The 21632-nt window shown below is 46.9% G+C and overlaps 1 protein-coding gene across 2 annotated transcripts in view; it reads right to left on the bottom strand.

Annotated features, from left to right (window-relative positions):
- Positions 1-21632, bottom strand: part of Ksr2 (kinase suppressor of ras 2) — a 443310-nt gene that overhangs the window by 74446 nt on the left and 347232 nt on the right. For both annotated transcript variants that reach the window (XM_008847447.1, XM_008847448.1), the window contains exons 10-14: positions 17952-18120; positions 12271-12312; positions 11630-11702; positions 7908-7956; positions 5811-6178 (exon numbers count right to left, since the gene is read on the bottom strand). In XM_008847447.1, the coding sequence (XP_008845669.1) occupies positions 5811-6178; positions 7908-7956; positions 11630-11702; positions 12271-12312; positions 17952-18120 (701 nt within the window). The remainder of the gene's footprint in view (positions 1-5810; positions 6179-7907; positions 7957-11629; positions 11703-12270; positions 12313-17951; positions 18121-21632) is intronic.

Genomic DNA, 21632 nt, shown 5'->3' with positions numbered 1-21632 from the left:
AGATATGGCCAGGGGCTTCAGTACTGAACAACTGCACCCATGGAGGGATACAAAGTGTTGAAGACACTTGGGGATCCCCAACATGACCCTGCCTGCTCTTCCCTCTTCCTGCAGCTAGATGCAGATACCTCTGAGCCCTAGTTAGTATACAGCAGACCAAAGGTGGGTGGGTGTGGGTCATCCCTCCACATGCAGAGAAAAGCCATCCAGGCCATTCCCCTATCCAGAAACTTCCATGTGGAACTTTTATATGATCTCTTAGAAATAACTTGTGTGGAGCCATTTCCCTTTTTCTTTTCAGTGTATGTGCGTGTGTGCACGCATGTTTATTTGTATACTGGTACCCATGCATGTGTGTGCACATGTGGAGGCCAGGAGTCAACCTCCAGGGTCATCCTCAGGAATTGCATCCACCTCCTTTGAGACAGAATCTCCCACTGGCCTGCAGTGCACAAGTTAGACTAGACTGGTTGGCTAGTCCAGTGAAGCCCAGGGATCTTCCTGTCCATGACATTCCAGTGCTGGGATCAAAAGCACACAGCACCATGCCCAGCATTTTTATGTGGATTCTGGGGATGGAACTCAGGTCCTTGCACTGCCTACTGAGTTATCCCCCTAGCCAGAGCCATTTCCTATTTTAAGGCTTACTTGTTACAACATCTACCATGACCCTGACTGATACCAAGTGCGCATTTGTATCTATTTGGGGGAAGAGCTGCCTATGTGGACAGACCCTACATCCTTTATGTGATTCTCTCTGACTGGAGATATTATGAGTAGTTTTTGTTTTTGTTTTTGTTTTTGTCATGATCTGTATTTTCAGTAACAACTGAGTTATCACTTGGGCAATATGACACAAAATATTTTCAAAGTGATGACAGATGTCACACACTCGAATTCAGCATCTTGGAGATGGGAGGGAGTGGTGACCAGCAGAGAGGTCCTCAGTCAGAGTCCTCAGCTGGTCACGTGACTGCTTTCCAACAGGCATATGCAAACGTACATGAGAAGATGCTAATGACGACGGACATTTATAGCACTTCCTTCACAAAAGTCCCGCTCATGGCACAATTAAAGGCAGCGACAGACAAAAAATCCTTTCAGCTGTGATTCATAAAGGGAACCGATTCAGCCTTTCTGAACATAAAGGGAAGTTGAAGCCACTCAGTGGTGGGGGTGAAATCCTCATGGGCTCAGGCCCCCCAACTCTTGCAATGTTATATTTAGGACAATCAAACTGGTCTGAAGAAGGAAAACAAACCAAAAAGACACAAGTCCCCAAGTTGCAGAAAAAGCAAGTTGAGATCTTATCCAACCAACTGAACTGTGTTTGCATTGGGCCATGGCCTCGTGCTCCTGTCTGTCAGATCTAGCAGTGTGATGTGATTAGATTGGAAGGACTAGGAAACAGAGTTGGAAATAAATAATCTATTGTATTGACTAGTCCCTGATAATTGCTGGATTTAAAATGCTGTACATAGGAGACCCCTGGGATTTCATTGCTAGCTCACTCTTGGGAGATGGGCAGCGGCTATGTGTGACATGCACACAGGTGAACCAACCTCACAGGACTTAATTGTCTCCAGATTCCAGAACCCAGGGAGGGGACTGATGACATGCACTGAGTTAGACATTTTTTAAAGCTCTTCCTGCAGGCACTGTGATAGAGAGGGCCCAAGCCTCTCTCTATCACAGCCCTCACATGGCCCACCCTGCCTCCTTGCTCTCTCGTGCCCTGGGAAAGTATTCTGACCTGCACCTTGCTGAAAGGCAAAGGATCCATCCAGACATCCTTTCTAGGAGCCCCAAACAGGTGGAAAATGTCAAGTCAACATCCAAGATGGCCCCTGCACTGCGCTCCTCTACTTGTGTCTTTCGGTGCTTGTTTTAGTTGACACCATCTCTGCTCTGCAGTGGGGAGTTTTCACATATTGATCCAAACAGTTGAGAGCAAGAGGAGGCAGCAGCTAATCCAGCAGGAACCCTCTCCCACCCCCACGCCTCCCGGAAGTGAGTACATGTATCATGAAAACTTGCCCTGCCTTCCTAAACTCCAGGACCCTCTCCAGGGCCTGGACGGCCCTGCAATCACCTGGCATCTTGAAGACAATTTCCTAACTCTCTCCCTCCTTTACTGGCTTCATTCTGGACCTGCTGCCTCAAGACTTTTGTATCTGCTGGACCTGGGCTATTCCTCCTCTGCCTGTCTGTTGTTATGACCATCTCAGTAGATCTTAGCTCACAAGTTGCTTCTCATAAGAATGGCCTCAGAGGAATTCTAGGCCCTGGTTCCTGTAGACAACAACTGCTACAGAAGGGGTTAGGTTAAACATCTTGAGATGGAAGGCGGTCTAGATTATCTGGGCAGGCCCCAAGCATAGTTGCAACTGTCCTATCACATGTGTGTCCCATCGTACACCAGGGAAAGTGTAACCACAGAAACAAGATGTTCTGCTGGCCTTGAAATGGAGGAAGAAGCCAGAAGTCATAGGATGCTAGAAAACAGGTCCCTTCTTTCTGACTATGCCTGGACAGCAGTCTAGTGAGTTCCACTCAAGCCTTCAGAACCAGAAGAGAACACAGCAGCTCCATGGAACTTGCACTTGAACAGCCTTAGCGACTCCATGAGTTCCAAACAGACCGTTGTTGGGGAGCTGCTGCTTCAGAGCTGTTCCCAGCTGCACTGCACACTGCACGTTCTCAGAGGACCCAAGCATTCTGTCAGAGTCAGGCACAGACATCTGCCTCTGCCTACTCACCTCACAGATGCAGAAACTGAGGCCCGGGGAACCCGGCAGCTGGGCGGAAGGACGAGGGGTGCTGTCATTCACTCCTTCAGCACTGGCTCTGCAACTCCATTTGGAGTTTTTAACATGAGCAATTGCACAGGCTGCCGATTGCTTTGCAGTAATTCCATAATGGCTCAATCGTGAAATAATTCAGCCAGCCAGATTCGAATTGTATTTGCGGATATAGTGATTGGGTAACTAGCTGGTTATTATTCATTTCCCAGGAGCCATACATATCGCATTACAAGAAAACTAATCTCAGAAATACTTGTTCACTCTGATGATAATTACTAAGTAATTGGCTAGAACACACCATTGTGGATTTATCTGGAATATGCCAGGTAATTATCTGGTTTTATGCTCTCTGTAAAAATAAAACCAGGGTCCTCAAAATTGTTCTATTCAGTTGGCTAGCCTCCAATGATAGACCTCTAACAGTCAATCATGTGAATGCAAGCGATTAATCAAATTACTCAAATATTTGGTTTCAAATAGAACATTCAGATGGGAACTCTTAAGGACCAACAAGTAGACGGTGTTGAACGGGGGCACACCAAGTCCTCCCCATGATAAATATGTAATAACACAATAATTGGGAATAAATGGCACTTCTTCAGGCTCATCTGGCATCCTCATACAAAATACCAAAACACTTCAGAGACCAATTCCGTGCTCCAAAGCTGTGGGGTTTTTATTGTGGTGCCAGAAAAAGACTGGGTGCTTTGTGAAATCTGTGGGTCATTATGGCACATGAGGAGGGGGCTCAGAGTTCTGTCCAGAACAGAAGAAGGCTGAGGCCCAGCTGGGCTTGAGGGAAGAGTGACACATTTTCACAATGGCCACTTGTTTTCCAAGGGTGGTTGCTAACTGGGTTTATCCATTCCCAATGAGACAGCCTTTGAGAAGAGGGAAGGAAGGAGATACAAGGAATGGATCCCTGAGTTCTGTGGGCCAGCAGAGTTGTATATCTCAAGTGTAGGTACTCCTGCCTAGAAGAGGAGGGGTTGCCTCTTGAGAGAGGAGGCAAGAGCACAGAGGTGTCACTGCAGAGGGTCGTGAAAGTGACCATCTACAGCCTTCTCCCAGCAGCTCCTTCCACTCTGAGGTCCAGTCTTCCTCCCTGATTTGAATCCAGTTGACTGTAAGAGATGCTTTGGCCAATGGATGTCAATAGCAGTGGTGTGAAAAATGCTGTTCCTTAGACCCTGATCTCTTGCTGTGCTTGGGAACCTGAGATCCCCATGGAAGGGGCCAAATCCAGGCTAGAGGCTCTGGAACAGAACTGAGCCCCACAACTCAGAGTGTACCCACCAGAAGACAAATGAGGAAGGGCATCCATGATGAACCAGGTCCTTGAACACCTGGCAGCTAATCACAATGATCTAGGAATGCTCAGCCACAGAGCCTGGCTCAGTCCAAAACTGTCCACAGGATTGAGGGAAACCACTATGCTGTGGGGTAGTTCTTCCGTAAGCACAAGGGTGTGGACAGACCACTGCCTCATCAGAGCAGCCTGGTCCCCAAACCAATGACTTGAGAGTCAAGTCTGTCCTGGGAAGTCAAGAGAGCCCCCATTTTTTGTGACTGGTTAAAGGACAGCTAAATACATATCAAACTATTCCCAATCTTCACACCTACTTATCACTCAGTACAGGAGCCCCACCAGTCCCACCATTTGCATAATCAATGATGACAGATGATAATGCTCTTGCCACTGATCACCAAAATCTAATAAACAGACTCAAGGGAACAGATTAATGACACACTAGCTCTGCTGAGCTCGAACTCCTGCTCCAACAAACTTCCCCAGTGGGGACCTAACCCAGCCCCTGCTCTGGCATCTTTGATAATAAGGGACGAACTCATGTGGGACTTTATTGCTTGAGCTGTGTCTGGGAAGCAGAGGGCTCCTATTGGCATCCCAGGCCATACCCAGAATGCCACAGCTGTGGCTAGTTCTAACATAATAAGGGAGAATTTAGAAACATCAAAGACTGGTTCACAGCTGTTCAACTGAAACCGAAGCTGTTTTGTTTCCAGTGTTTGCTTCGTGTCACAGGGAAGATTAGAGAGAGCAAGTCCGAGAAAGTCATTACCATCTGCCACTTTCTTTTCACCTTTTTTGTGTGTATATGTGTGGGTATGTGTGCACCTGTGTGCATGTGCATATGGCAATCAAAGGGCAACCTTGGCTGTTATTCCTCAGGTGCCACCTGCCATGTTTCTATGAGACAGTGTCTCTCACTGGGACCTGGGGCTCACTAAGTAGGCTGGTCTGGCTGGCCAGTGAGTCCCAGGGATCCACATGTGCTAGCATTACAAGCAAGTGCCATCACACCTGGCTTTTTATTTTTAACCTAGGTCCTGGGAATGAAACTCAGGTACCGAGCCCCCATTTGCCCTTAGTTTTGCACCTGTTCGTGTGTAGTATGTGTGCATGTGTGTTCATATGTGTGCAAGTGCACATGCACATGTGGATAGTTTTACACTGCCATTTTCTTAATGTTAGTCCCTGTTAACTACTCCTGAGTACCTGCAACCCACAGATGCTGGATATTCACAAAAGAAACCACATGTTTCCAAACTCCTTCTGTGAGAACCACAATCATAGTCATCAGAATCTCAACTTAAATGATGGGTCAAATCTGGCCCATGACCTGGGTTTACAAATAAAGTTTTATTGGAACAGCCATGAGAATTCATTCACACATTGTCTATGGCAACTTTTGAATGACAGTAGTAGAACTGAATCACCAAGACAGAAAACGTATAGCTTACAGGGCTGACCATATATCCTATTGGGCCTGATACAGGAGTTGGCTGACTCCTTGATTAATACAAACCACTTGTTTTGCATAAGAAGAGACAAGTGTCAGAGATGCCCTACACATAGTAGGCATTGGACCTGACTTCAAAGCACTAAAAGCATTTTCTAGAGCCTTAAACAGTGAGGAAGACCTTGAAACACTGATATCTTGAGGGAAGGTCTGAGAAGCCCCTGCAGGAGCTGAGTGGACTGACCTGGTGATGATGGCCAGGTGGGGCGGGCTCATGCAGGCGCCCATGAAGAGCACCACGTTCTCATGCCGCGTCTGTCGGTAGGCCATCACTTCCCGCTTGAAGGCCTTGAGCTGGTCCTCATTGTCTCTCTCGATGTCAATCAGCCGGATGGCCACCTCGCCATGCCAGCGCCCATGGTACACCTGTCCAAAACGACCCTTCCCAATGAGTTCACCAATCTCCAGCTGCTCAAAAGGGATGTCCCATTCCTGAAGGAAGATGCTGGTCTGGCTGGCCTTGCGTGGGAAGCTCCGGGCTGAGAGGAGGGACAGGTTCATCTCCTCAAAGTCATCCTCAGACTCCTCAGCCTCCTCATGACTCTCTTCATTCTGTGGCCAGAGGGGACAGAGGTCAGAGCCATGGCTGCTCCAGGTCTTCCCTGGGAGCCGCACGCACTGTGGAGGTCAGACACCTCCTTACTGCCAGCTGCGGACATAGCTATTTCCCCAGGTGACTCTAAACTAGAAGCAAACCACAATGAAGGACCTGAAGGGAGGTTCAAGGTAGTCCAACTAACTTGTTCTAAGAGAAAACTGAGGCTCAGAGAGAGGACATGCTAAGGGGACCATTCTACTTTGACTAGACTTTGTAGTTTTCGCACCCAAAGTGACATGACTCTGGATACCTGTCAGTTCTGGGCAAACTGGGATGTTGGTCACCCTGGGAAGTCCTTAAGCAGAGAGAGAGCTTAGATTCAGGTTGCCGGATTCCTCTAATTCAACATCAGTCTTTTTCTACTATGTTGTTTTTGACTTGCCTTGCCTGCAACAGGCTAAAAGACTGGGTATGTTGTGTGTCTGCATGCGACACAGAACACTCATCAACATGGGCCATCTAGCTTCCCCCAGGGAATTTGGAAGAGATGGTTCAGAAATTGGGAAGGTCAGAGCTCTGAATTCTGGTTCCTCTAGCAGCTAGGTGACTAGGAAATAAAGTGAGTGGTTAAGGAATGGGCTGGACACTCAGACCCAGTGAGCTAGCCTCTGGCCTTGGTATGATCTTGAACAAATTGTTGCACTTAGCTCTGAGTCCTTCCTGACCTCACTGTAAAGCAGAAGTTTTAAAAAAAAATAAAATAAACAAACTTCCCTGGGGTTGTGTGAGGTTTTGAAGGAGATGAAGAGTTCTGAAGTCGCAGCACAGACCTGGCTACCCATATCAAACATCTGAGGAATGCCAGAGAATATGCAGATCCCGGGCCCCATTTAGATCCCAGTCAAAACATCTTCAAGCCTGGACTGGGACCTACACTTTGGCCACATGACTCTAGGACTTCGTTGTGATTACTCCAGAGGGGATGTGTGAGGCTTGAAGTGTCTGGGTTTGGGGATACCTGGTCTCTTTGCTTCTTCCTGAAATGTGGGTACAATAGGTGCCAGAGTCGGGATTCCTGGGGGCCCTGGGATCTGGTAAGATGACCTTAGGAGGAAGCCTCTTCACTGCATACAAGTCTTCTGGACCCCCAAATCCATGAGCTAGCTGTTCTCTATGATAGACTCTGGAAAGCCAACTCCGGAAATTTCAGCTCCCAGGATCATATCTCCACAACCCCTACAGTCTCAGAAGTTTTTTTTTCCTGGGCCCCCCCCCCCCCCCCCCCAGCTCAGGGTGTACTGAAGGGCTGAGGGGGTAGACTTGATGGCTCTTCCCCAGGACATCTCTTTATTCCTTTAGCAGTCCAGGGAGGAGGAAGGAGGCCCAGAACATTCTCATCTTGTGCTGCCAAGCCCATCATCCTGGGGGCTCCCACCTGCTCCCGTGTGTTATTTTGAAGGCACAGCCTCATTTTGATCTACCCCCTCACCAGCCCTGAGCTGATTTTTTTTTAATTAAAAATGCAAATCTCTTGCCAATTTCCACCCAACTGGCATTGCTGTGATGTGCGTAGTATACGGCCCATTAGGCTCGAAGCCTGGAGGGGCCACAGATCCTTAATTGTCATGGAGATAGAACATCCATCAACAAGCCATGTACCTCCCTCCCTGCCCCCAGCCCTCCCTGTCATCAGAGATACCAGCTTTGCCAACTCCTAGAAACTTCCCCATCTCCAATTCTCACCTCTGAGGTCGGCTCCACTTCAATTTGAAGTAATGGATTTCCTTCCAAGCTGTAAAGAAAGAAAAGGAATCGTGGCCTTAGGCGAAAAGGCCGGTCCCTGTATTGAGGTCAGCAACACTGAACAGTTCACAATGGGAATTCCCAGCCACGAAACCTTTGTCTCCCATTTCATTTCAATCCCCAGCCCAGCACAAAAAGCATCTCACAGGGACATTATTTTTAAATAGATTTTTCTGGCCTGTTCAGGGCTCATTTTCCTTTATGACTTTGGCTTTACCTAGTCTAGCAGACTCCTTATAAATTGGCAGAAATGTCACAGGTGAACAGGTCCTTCCAGGTCTAGACATTCAGTAGGAAAAAATGAGTCAGATTTCTAAACTTCACTTAGGTTCAGAATCTTCTAAAAGGATCATTTTTAAAGCTTTTTAAGGAAAAATTATTTTTATTTTATGTGTATGAGTGCATTGCCTGCATGTATGTAAGTGCACCCATGCTCTGCAATGCTGGGATTTGAACTTGGGTCCTCTGCAAGAGCAGCCACTGCTCTTAACTACTGAGCCATCTCTCCAGCCCCTAGAAGGATCATTTTTTAAAGATTTCATTTTTATTTTAAATAAAATGTACGTGTATTTGTGGGTGGGTGGGTGGGTGGGGGTATGTGCACACCTATATGGTGCCTGTGGAGGCCAGAGGAGGGAATTGGATCCCTGGAGCTGGAGTTACAGGCAGCTGTGTGAGTCATGAAATGTGGGTGCTGGGAACTGAACTCAGGTCCTCTGCCAGATCAGCATGTGCTTTGACCTGCTGAGCCATCTCTCTAGCCTCCTTCTAGAAGAATCTTTAATGTTCATGTGTTTGTCTGTTCATTCATTTATGCATGCAACTAGACTTCTGCACCAGGGACAGTGCTATGTCTTTAGAAGGACCTAGAATTGGAGGTTCCTGACATTAAGGAATATCCCATTACTACTAAAAGAACTCATCATAGATAGGTGTGTGGGAGGGACTAAAAGCAACAAGGGCCAATAGCTACTAATGAACTGAATAATTGAAGTATCCTGGGAATTCCCAGGAGGGAGACTTGCTGGGTATGTTTGGAGGTGTTGGAATTGGACTTGGCTAAGCGCACAGTATCAGGATGTGTGTAAGGAAAATAAGATAGCTTTTCTGGGCAGGAAGACACAGGTGGTGTGTGTGTGTGTGTGTGTGTGTGTGTGTGTGTGTGTGTGTGTACACGTGTGTGCGCACAAAGCTTGCAAGCTGTAGTTACATTCTGGGTCTGTGAACATGCTGGCTGTGGGTGGCAGGAGAAACATGTTTGTGTGTGAGCACTGAATAAGGTGATGAGTGTGTTCTTTTTAGGGCTTGTCTTGAGTTGGGAAGACACACTGAGTGTATTAGGGATGTGTTGTGTGTTGATAGTGTATTGCCTGTGTGTTATTATGTAGTGGGGATATGGGGTACTGTATACATTTACAGGTGTGTTTTAGAGACATCTTTGTAGAGTCAATAAACTCTGGTGTGCTTATGGAGTGCGGTTAGGACAGAAAAGCTAGGCTACAGAGTGTAAAGAAAAGTCAGGGCAGGTGGGACACAGGCATCTCAAGGAAAACCATGCCCCCTTCATATTTCTTCAATGGAAGCATAGTGACCCTCACACCTTCTTTGTGTGTGGGAGGAGATTTCTACCATCAGATCTTAGGATGCTGCAGATCCTGAAGACAGAGTTAACCTACTTCCTAAAGGGGGTCTTGGCAAGACAGAGTCAAGAAGACCCCAAGATCTAAAAGCAGAAGGAGGGGTCATTGCAATGTGGTGTGTGTTAACCAGTTTTTTATAGCACAGCCTGAAGAGGTGGAATGAAAGTACAGGGTGACAGTAGAGATGCCAGGAACTTGATTCCCTGGGGGATAATATAGCTGGAGTCCCTCCCCATGCCCAAACGCCCAAGGGCAGCCGTGTCTCCTGCATCGCGGCTGGGACTCCAGTCGCCAGGGCTATTCGATTACTTCCTCTGCGGCATTTCTTCTGATCGCTCCATCCACTCTTAAGCAGATCACGGGTAGCTATTTGACTCAGAGATTTTTTTCCCCCTAGCAGCCTTGACTGTCATTAATAACGTAGAGTTCATCTTGCACAAATTGTGGAGTTGGTTTATAAGCAGCAGAGAAATGACCCAGAGCTCCGTATCAGCACAATATCCCTACCCCCCTCCCCCTCGCAAGTGGCTGCTCCTTTGATTTCAGAGATGTACCATGTTGGTCTTTAACAAAGTCCTGACGTAGGTCAAACAGGATGGAGCAGTTAGGAGAGAGTGAGGAAAAAAAAAAAAAAAAGCAAGCAGGCAGAAATGCTATTTGGGAAACTAATCACACCCCAGCATGCCCTAGACTTAGTCATAAGCATAGTGGTGAAGGACAGACAGTGGCTTGTCTTTGATAGCACAGTCCACCTGCAGGGAGGGGCTGCATCCTAGGGGCAGGACACACTGAGACTCTCATGGCCTGTTTACAGCAGGGAACTCTGGGAAGCAGCATAAAACTCAGTAACAGGGAAATAGTTAAGGAAATTATTCTCCATCAGCATGACATTTACAGTTATTAGAACACTGTCTATGAAAGACTAGAATCATATGAAAAATGTGCTGTTACAGCATTAAAGAGCACAAAACAAGACAGTAACTGCATTTATCATGAATCACAAGTATGTAAAATAGGGTATAAAAGAGAGAGAGAGAGAGAGAGAGAGAGAGAGAGAGAGAGAGAGAGAGAGAGAGAGACTGTAACTGTGTGAGATTCTAAGTGGTGATTATTCCTTTCCTTTTTTACAGAATGATCTAATTTTTTCCAAAATTAGCTTCTGTTAACATTATAGTGGTAGAAAAGCCAGAGGCTGGCAAGTTCTTTCTGCCATGGGCCAGAAAGTCAATACATTTGGCTTTTGTGAACTGTATGGATTCGTACAACTCCTCAACTCTCCTAGTATATGGAGACGCCAGCCAGGCACTGCTCTGTAAATACATGGGCATGATACTGTTCCAATAAAACTTTATTTATAAAAACAAGTGCTAGCTGGGATTTGTCTCAAGGTCTAAAGTTCTCTGAGCCCTGGTGTAACTCTATATTATACTTGCTTTTTCTTTTCCCTTTCCTGTTCTTCCTCTCCCCTCTCTTCCCACTTCCCTCCCTGACCTTCCCCTCTCTCTTTTTTCCTTATTTCAGGATTAGGGATTGAACCTGGGGCCTCACAACTGAGCTACATCTTTAGCCCTTTTTAGATTTTCAAAATTTTAGACAAGGTTTACTAAGTTGCCCAGGCAGACCTTGAATTGTGACTTTTCCTTTGACCTCCCAAGCAGCTGGGATTACAGGTAGGTGTCACCAGGTGCAGCTTAAATGGCACTTTAAAAGGGAGGCTGTGATATAAATTAAGTTCTAGCTGTTGTGTGGGGACAGTTGTCTCTGTAATCACAGGCAGGAGAGGTGAGGAAATGGTGTGATCTTTAGGAACTGCAGTTCCTAAAGGCCAGAAACACACAGGCAGAGCTGGCTCTCATGGTGGGGGGGGCTAACATTGTCACCCAGGGGGCCAGACCTGTGACTCTCTCTGTCCTTCACCCCATCTCCTTCGGGTAGATGAAGAATGAAGGCAGAGGACACAAGCAGGCTGAAGGTCCTGGTGTGGAAGGTCAGGGTAGGGGGTGAAGTTGCAAATGCACTTACATTGTATTTGAGGTGACTGGGTGCAGAATGACCTGGGGTGCCCGGGTCGGTGTCTCTGGTACAGGAACCACATCTGAGAAGCAGAGATTGGATAGTCAGAGATCAACCCGGGAACCCACAGCTCCCATCCTCCAAGAGATCTGATGCCTAGGAGAAATAGTAGCTTTCCCATATCGCAGGTCTGGCATTGGCCAGCAGCCCCTTCTCCCTGCCTTACCAATCTAGGCTTTATCAGTTGAGATGGACCAGTTTCTAGAAGAGCTCCTGCATGTACTTCTCTAATGTTTCCCCTCCCCATCTGAGGGTGTGTGGACAACACCCAAGCATCCATTGGTCACGCTTGAACCTCCCCATTCCTGAACTCCCTTTGGGATGATGACACCACTTGGTTCACATCTCAGTCCAAATGGACCCTTTGATCATCTGAGCCTCTGGACTCCACTGTGCTGCAACCCCCTCAGATCCTGTGCTGCCCTTTAGATCCCTCACCTTTTCTTGTTCCATGTCCAACTGTTATCTTGGGTGTGGGAACCCTACTAGCACCCTCTCTGCTCTTGATCTCCCTCCACCTGTCCTATCAACTCCTGCCCCTCACCAGGGCCTGCTTAGATGATGCTGTCACAATCTCCCACTCCACTCACCTGGGAAGATGAACTGTTGCTTGTATTTGTAGTAGTGGGATGCTTGCAAAAGACAGAAACACCAGTGTGAGTGCAAGTACTGTCCTAGTTTTCTTTTTGTCACTGTGATAAAGCACTTTGACCAAAAGCAACTTAAGGTGGGGGAGGTTTATTTGGCTTTTGCTTTGGGGCCACAGTCCAACACTGAGGCAGGAACTCTAGACAGGAACCTGGAGGCAGGAACCATGGAGGAACGCTGCTTGATGGCTTGTTCTCTAGCTCACTCAAGCTCTGCTATCTTTCTTATATAGCTCAGGACCACCAGCCTAGGGATGGCTCTGCACAAAGGGGTCTGAGATCTCCTGCATCAATTAACCACGAAAACAGTCCCTCACAGACATGTTCACAGACAGAGAAAACTGATAAAGGAAATTCCTTCATTGAGGTTTCTCCTCTCAGATGACTCTAGGCTGTGTCAAGTTGACAATGCTAAGTAGGACGGGTACCAAGCTGGGCTCCCATGGCCACCCCATGGTCATTCTCTGTCTACTCCAAGAATATCTGTACTTCAGCAGACACCTTGAGTTACAAGGGACTAAACTTGAATCTAAGCATCCAAGTCACTCAACCATTTGATTACTTATGCACTTAGGTCAGGTCATGGCCCCTTGGAGAGCCATTTGAGCACTATGCTCCAGTCACAAGCATAGTGGTGAAGGACAGACAGTGGCTTGTCTTTGGTAGCATAGTCCACCTGCAGGGAGGGGCTGCATCCTAGGGACAGGACACACTGAGACTTTCATGGCCTGTTTACAGCAGGGAACTCTGGGAAGCAGCAGTTTTGTTTATACACATGCACACACAGACACACATGTGCAATGGTACACACACTATGAAGCTATAATCCAAATTATCCTTTCTTTCGGCAGCACAACTTCATTGGCTTTTACAAATCCTTTATGCAAATTGTTAAGCATCCAGCTCTGCATTCCGTTTCTTTTTGTCACAGAAATAACTGGCGACAAATGTAGTGGCTCAACACCGCACAAACGGGTTCTCTTATAATTTGGAAGTTGGCAGTATCAAAAAAATCTTAAAGGGCCACAGCAAGGTGTCTAATTAGGACTCTGGGGAGAATCCAGGCCTTGTCTTTTCCAGCTGCTGAGGCCCAGTGCTTCCCAGTTCAACAGCTCTTTCTCTGCTTTGTTTGACATCACCTTCCACTGGTCTTGCTCCTTGTGATCTCCCTAGAGATCACATTCAGCCTGATCCAGGATAAGCTGTGCCTGTTAAGGTCTGTGATTTACTCCCAGCGGCAAAGAACCTTTTGTCAAGGCAGGTATAGATTTGGGATTAGTACATGGACATCTTTTTTTTTCTTTTTCTTTTGGAGAACAGACATTTTTTTCTGCCTACACAAACATGGGATTAATTATTTTCGTTTAGCAAAATAATTATACAAGACATTTCCTGGACTTCACTTGTGGATTCTCTGATTACTTTACTTCTGCTCCACTTACCAGAGGGTAAGGGGCCTGAAGATTTCTACTTTTCCACTTGCTCTGTTGGGGTACAGTGCACAGAGTGGTGACGGGTCACACAGCTTTATCTTCCCCAACAAACATGGTCATCAGTGATGGGGCCACATACAAATCAGAACTGAAGAATGTGCTTCCAGAAGCATCTTGACTGCCTTCAGGGACAGGTAACTGATGGGTCCCACCTGGCTCCTCTCATGTGAAAATTGTGGCCAGGGTCTGGAATCTGGACCTGATCGTTGTCCCTTCAGGGCTGGGCTTCAGCTCAATGGTAGAGCACTTGCATAGCATGTGCAAGGCCCTAAGTTCAATTCCCAACAGCATATAGGGACACTAAATCAATCAATTAATCAATCAATAAATCAGTCAATCAAATGTAAAATATAAAAAATAGGGGGCTGGAGAGATGGCTTAGCAGTTAAGAGCACTGGCCGCTCTGGCAGAGGACCTGGGTTTGATTCCCAGCACCCACATGGCAGTTAACAACCGTCCATAACTCCAGTTCCAAGGGATTTGACACCCTTTTCTGATCTGACCTCCATCAGCATTGCACGACATGGGTGCACTTACATAGATGCAGGCAACACACTCATACACATAACATTTAAATATATATATATATGAACTAGTCCCCTGTGCATAAGACTGGGACCATCACTCCACAGGAGTATACAGCGGATTCTAAGGGCATTTAGTCTTTAGTATCCACAGGTTCTATACTTGAAGATTCAACCAACCCAGGATAGAAAATATTCTAAAAGAAATTTTCTCTGTACTGACCATATATAGACATTTTTCTTGTAATTCCCTAAGTGATACAGCAGAACTGTTTCTACAGCATTCACCAGTGTTAGGCACTACATGTCATCTAAAGATGGTTAGAATGTATGGGAGGACATGTAGGGACTAGTGGTTTATGCAGGGACATGAGCATCCATGGATCCCTTTATTCGCGAAGGTCCTTGAACCCTGGATCCAAGGGATGCATGCATTAGCTGTGGCAAATAAAAGAAATCTCAGCTCCCTTAACTAACAGACTAGAATGATTTGTATTTAAGAGACAATCGCTAGTTCCAAGAACTAAGTCATTTGTTTGGGAAATGTAAAGGAAACGCTCCCCTTGAGGCTAGAGTTGATTTACACGCACTCCTTCAGGACAGAGGCTACGTTCTAGCATCCCATAATCTCCAAGACTCACACACATGGCTGGGAAATACACGATGGACTAAAACGCCTCTTCAATCACAGATAAAACAGTGGAAACCCTTCACTTAGCCATTTTCTAATGATCTAGAATGCCCAGAATGCGGGTGGGGTCATTTTGATTCTAGAACACAGACTAGGAAACAACTTGTTCTGGATCACAAAGTAGAACTCTCCAAGAAACCACCTCCAGCAACCGGGATGGTCACAGAATCCAGGGTTCCCATTGCATGCAACCACATTGTCAACAAGAGGCTTAAACCTATAAAACTACCCCATCTCAGAGGGCTCAACTGATCTTGGCCCTCCCGAGTTCTGACTGGGCTAGAGGACTCTGGGCCTGAAAGTCAGCAGTAGAACACTTGCCTCGCTTATGCAAGGCCCTGAGTTCAATTCCCACCACCACAGACAGACACTAAATAATAAATAAAAATACAAAAAATTATAGTCCCCTGTGCATAAGACTGGGACCATCATGCCACAGGACTGCACAGGATCCTCCAGTCCCAGGGAGGACCCCAGCCTTCCACCTGCCATAGCAGAATGCCTTTCTGATGACTGAATGGAAGAGGAGGAGGAGGGATGCTGCCCGAGGGCCTGTTCTCTCTAGAAGTGTCTGGAAGGAATAGTCAGCGATCTCCAGGAGGCACCTGGGGGGAGCTGAGTGGCTTCTGAAAAGGAGGTGGAGCCTGGGCACTGCAGTTGGGGTCACTCAGACAAGCAGAGTATGGTAAGGGAGCTTGTACTCAGGAGCATCCCCTTCCCTGCCTTACAGGCTCCCCAAAGAACAGCCAGCATGGTATTCTACAAGGAAGAAGCCATCACCACCCTCCGCCTGAGCTTTTCAAATGTATCTTCTTTCTAATCTGCTCCTCCTTTCCTTGGAACACCATCACCTTCAATCCTCTCCCTGTTGTTTCATTTTATGTTTTTAAACTGCATTTATTTATTTATTATTTATTTATTTATTTATTTATTTATTTATTTATTTATTTATTTGAGGCAGGGGCTCACTAAATTGCCCAAGCTGGCCTTGAACTCATTCTATAGCTCAGGCAGGCCTTGACCTTGCAAGCATCTGGCCTCAGCCTCTTGAGCAGCTAGGATTATTAGAGGGCAACATTGGGCCCAGCTTCATTGAGTTGTGAAAGGAATCTGAGCTCCTGACAGTTCTGTGACTTTTTTGGTGCCATATGTGGCCTATAGTCCAAGGGGACTTTTGTCAGATCCTCTTATGGCAGGACCTTTGACCTACTTTCTACCTCAGGACCCAGCTGTCTCTGACCTTCATCCTGCACGTGTCCTCTTGGGTCATCCCAGAGTAAGGTCTTCTCTCACAGCATATGTTGATGTAGATCATATCAGTCTCCTATGAAGGTATAAACCCCAGGAAAACAGGGACAGAAGATTTCTCTAGACCTAAGCCCAGGACTCAGGGGACAGGGGCAGGAGGATTGTGTGTTCAAGACCTGCCTGGGTCATTCTCTTGATGGACCGCTCTCTTGATTTTAGCTCTTCCATGTTGCACGATGTCCTAATGCACAGATCCCTGCAGCCTAGTGCAAGCATCTCCATGCAGAGAGTGCTAGAAGTGACATTGCTGATCTCATTTAAAACTGACAATTAGCTTCCTCAAAAGTCAAGTCCAGGGGGTGGAGAGATGGCTCTGTGATTAAGAGCACTGGCTGCTTTTACAGAGGAACTGGGTTTGATTTCCAGCACCCACATGGCAATTAACAACTGAATCCGATGCCCTCTTCTAACCTCCGTGGGCATTGCGTGACATGGGTGCACTTATACACATGAAGACAATACACTCATACACATAAAGTTAAAAAATGATAAATAAAATATTTTTAAAAACTCAGTCCAATTTGTATTTCTGTATGTGTACATGTGTGCACATGTGTGTGGAGGTCAGGGGCCAACCTTACGTGTCATTCCTTAGGTGCTGTCCACCTTGTTTTTGTCACTTGCCTAGAGCTCACCAATTCCAGTGGGCTGGCTGGACAGCAAGCCCAGGGATTGTCCAGTCTCTGCCTCCCTGGTGCTGGGGTTATAAGCATGGGCCACCACACCAGGCTCTTTCTTTAAATATGGATTTTGAGAATTGAACTCAGATCCTCATGCTTGCACAGTAAGCACTTTACCCACTGGGCAATCTTCCCAGTCCCCTTCCTCAGATATTTTGCACAGCAGTGGAGATCTGATGTTCCTGGGACCCCAGAGCAGGAACTGGGCTTGGCTGTGGCCTGGAAGAGGCAGCAAGCGTCTTAGGTCCAATAACAAGGCAAAACAAAAAGTTGCAATATCTTACAAATGGCCCTTTCACCATTGCCTCACAGACCAGAGCCTCCTCCCAGGACAACAACTCAGTGTCAGCTGGTAGAACCTTCTAGATTCTGTCCTTATAGTGTGAGAGACTGAAGTCAGAGGTCACACAGCTGGAACATGCTAGACGTGGATCTTGAATCCAGGACTTCAGACCGTCCATCCAAAGCCATGCGTGTCATCTGGGTTGAGACTGTAAATGTAGCCCAGCTCAGGTGTGTACCCCTAAGACCCTCAGCACAACGTTTGCCATGAGCTTCAGACAGTTTGGCTCATAGGGTGACTGCCAACCACAGAGCAGACACCTTTCCCATGTGACTCAGGTAGGTGAAGACATCAGTTTGCTGCTCACCAAAGGACACATCTCTAAGAGTCCTTGAACTGCCTCCTACCTCAGTTTCCTCATCTGTAAATACAGCTGACACTAATTTTATGTTTCCTCTAAAGATGCAATATAGTAATATGTGACAAGTGTCTACCCACAGACCTCCTTGACTCTCTAGCCATCAATCCATTGCTTTCATGCAAGAACTGGCCTCATCATGGTTGGTTTGGGCAAAGTCCCAACCCCCTCCCTTGCTCTGCCCCTTCAGGGATATCTTCCCATCTCCCCAGTGCAGACAGAGGTACCTGGCAGGTTGAAATTCTTCTGTTGCCTTGTGCACTGTGGCGATGGGTGCAGGGGAGAGGGTGGCGTGGCACTGGGAGGGAGGGGGGGTGCCGGCGAGGAGGGCGTGGAGGAGGTTGTGGATGAAGGGTTGCTGCTGGAGTCTGGCTGGTAAGGGACAGGGATGTGGTCCTGTGGAAAGAAAAAAGGGCAGGGGTCAGGGACGGGGGGAAGCAGACAGCCAAAAGGACAAGTTGAGCAGAAAGGGACATCTGCCCTTTCTACAGTCCAGCCTGCGTCAGTGAGAGGCTCAGTCTCCAAAAATAAGATGGAGAGCAACAGAGGAAGACACCTGAAGCTGACCTCTGTCCTCCACAGGAGCACACACAGGCGCGCGCGCGTGCGTGCGCGCGCGCACACACACACACACACACACACACACACAGACACACGCACACAGACACACAGACACACAGACACACACACACACACACACACACACACACACAGACACACGCACACAGACACACACATACACTGACACACACACAGACACACACACAGATACATACACACAGACACACACACACACACAGACACACACACAGACACACGCACACAGACACACAGACACACAGACACACACACAGACACACGCACACAGACACACACACACACAGACACACAGACACACACACAGATACACACACAGATACACACACACAGACACACAGACACACAGACACACACACACACACACACACACACACACACACTACCTGAACAATCCTATTTAAAGGGGTTGCATCCAGATGTGGGAGGAAGCTTCTGGAATCAAATTCCTGCTCCCTGCTTGGACCCCACACAGGAAAGATGACCACATAATGGATCTGTAGAGGTGCCAGCCACACACCCCATGTCTCTTTGATTCTGGAAGGCCTCATGCCCAGGTGTCCAAACCACTCTCCCCACCCCGATATGTCTCCTCTGAAGTGTTTATTAAAGTTTATTAAAGAATCAACAGCCCAGACAGCTGCAGAGAGAGTGGGAGTGAGCCTTCAGCATTTTCCAGCATCATCTCGAGGGACTGCATTGTTTTCCCTGGCCCCCGAAACCAGCTCCAGAGCAAGGCACAAAGACAGAAGCCTTAAGTGTACCCCTGGAATGACCTTAAGACAGCAGTGCAGTGGGTTGAAAGTGTCCCCCACAAAAATATAACATCCAGAAACTCAGAAGTCAATCCTGGCTAGAATAAGTGTTTGCAAATTGAACAAAGGCTTGGATCCTGAGGTGAGATCACCCTAGGTTTGTTCCTGAATCTTATGAGACACAGGAACGGGCAAATAGAAAGAAGCCTGGTGAAGACAGCTACAGAGATCGGAGTGACGCCACCTCAAATCAAGGGTCGCAGGAGGCACTGGGAGCTGGAAGAGGCAACAGATCCTCCTTCAGAAACTCTGACAGGCACCTGTGCTAACATAATGACATGAGTAGTACTGAGTAATATTCTACTGTATGGACATACCACAGTTAATCTCCACCCGCTGAAGGACACGTTAGAGGCTATCTGTTTGGGGTTGTTTTGCATGTGTGAAGATAAAGCTACTATAAACATTTATAAACAGATTTTATATGAACATATGTCTTTATTTCTCTGGGACAAGTGCCCAGGAATGCAATTTCTGGATAATATGGCAATAGCATGCTTAGTTTTTAAATAAAATGTAGAAATCGTTCTCCATGGTGACTGCACCACTGTGCACTAGCGATTCAGTGAGCCATCTTCTCTGCATCCCAGCCAGTGCTCAGCGGTGCCGTCATTTCCTGTTCTGAGCGACCCAGTAATGATGGCGCATCAGGCTGGTTCAGTGGTTAGGAATGCTGAGTGGCTTCCTTTGTGCTAACTTACCCTTTGCTTGTTTTTTGTTTTTTTTTTTTTTGGTTTTGGTTTCTGTAGCTATTTAGTAAATTGGGTAGAATTTATTCTGCTTTCAGTTTGCTCTTCAAAAAAAAAAGCAATTTTAACTATTCCAGTTGCATTTTCTTTTCATAGAACCTTCAGGGTAACATTATATGGGGATGGGGAGATGGCCCCATGGTTAAAAGCACGGTGCTCTTGCAGAGGGCCAGAGTTCAGTCCCTAGCACTGATGTTGAGTGGCTCACAACTACCTGTAACTCCAGTTCCAGGGAATCCCATACCATCTTCTGGCCTCTGAAGGCACCTACGCTCACGTGCATATACCCACACACAGACACACATATATACATACAATTAAAAATTAAAAACAAATCTTTAAAAAGAATAACAGGGTATGGAGAGCTGGCTCAGAGGTTAAGAGCACTAGATGCTCCTGCAGAGGACCCTAGTTTGTTTCCCAGTACCCACATGGTGGTGAAGAACCATCTATAACTCCAATTCCAGGGGATCCAACACCCTCTTCTGACCTCTGCATGACATGGGTGGACCCTACCTATATGCAGGCAATACACTCACACATAAAATAAAAATAATAAAATAAAATCTTAAAAATAACGTATTTATCTATAGAAAAATATTGGATTTTGAAAATGATGGTGGTAAACTTATGTATTAGTTTTGAATGTATACTGGTTTACCAGGACTGCTGGGAAAGTATGGCTAACCGAGTGTCTTAGTTTGTTCTTCATTGCTGTGACAAAACACTCTGACCAATACCAACTTGGGGAGGAAAGGGTTTATTTGGCTTACATCTCCCAGGTCGCACGCAGTTCATCAGGGAGCCCAAGGTAGGAACTCAGGGCAGGAACTGGAGCACAGGCCATGGAGGAACGCTGCTTACAGGCTTGCTCTCCTGGCCTCTGCTCAGCCGGCTTTCTTATACAATACAGGCCCACCTGCCCAGGGGTGGAGCTGGGTCCTCCCACATCACTCATTAAGAAGATGCCCCTCAGACATGGCCACAGGCCAGTCCAATAGAGGCAATTCCCTGATTGAGGCTCCCTCAACCCAGGTGTGTCAAGTTGACACTAAAGCTATCCAGCACACCGAGTAACTTTTACAAAACACTTCGCTCCTCCTCCCCCTCCCCCTCCTCCTCCTCCTCACCCCATCCTTCTCCTCACAGTTCTGGAAGCCAAAACTCTGGAACTAAGGAATGAACAGGGCTTCCTCTCAGGTTCAGCCTGGGACTTTTGGTATCTGCTCACTTGCCATTCTTGACTGGCTTGTGGTAGTGTGGCCAGCCTTGACATTGCCTAGTCTGCAGCTTCATGACTACAATGTGCCTTTGCCATCACAGACTGCTATCCTGAATGCTCCTGTTTCTCTTCTGTTCTACTTGGAGTGGAAGTTGGGCTGGCCAGATGGCTCAGTGAGTAGAGGTACTTGCCTCTAAGTCTGACAGTCTGAATTTGATTCCTGGGACCCACATGATGAACAGAGAGAACTGATTTCCCCCAAGTTGTCCTCTGATCTCCACAAACACACACTGTGGTGCATAAACACACACACACACACACACACACACACACATATTGAATAAATGTAATACTTTTTTTAAAAAAAGACTGTGACAAAGTGATCACATCCCTCCTGTACCACTCCATCTAAATTTCATTACATCTGCACAGGCCTCTTTTCCAAATAAGGTCACATCAATAGGTCTGCACGTCTTGTAGGGGTTACAGTCCAATGTGCTATAATGCACCCTTCCCATCTCTTTA

The sequence above is a fragment of the Nannospalax galili genome, unplaced genomic scaffold (assembly GCF_000622305.1).
Source record: "Nannospalax galili isolate Female #2095 unplaced genomic scaffold, S.galili_v1.0 scaffold120, whole genome shotgun sequence".
Lineage (NCBI taxonomy): Eukaryota > Metazoa > Chordata > Mammalia > Rodentia > Spalacidae > Nannospalax > Nannospalax galili.
Note: the sequence above shows the minus strand (reverse complement) of the source record. Positions and strands in the feature narration are given on the sequence as shown.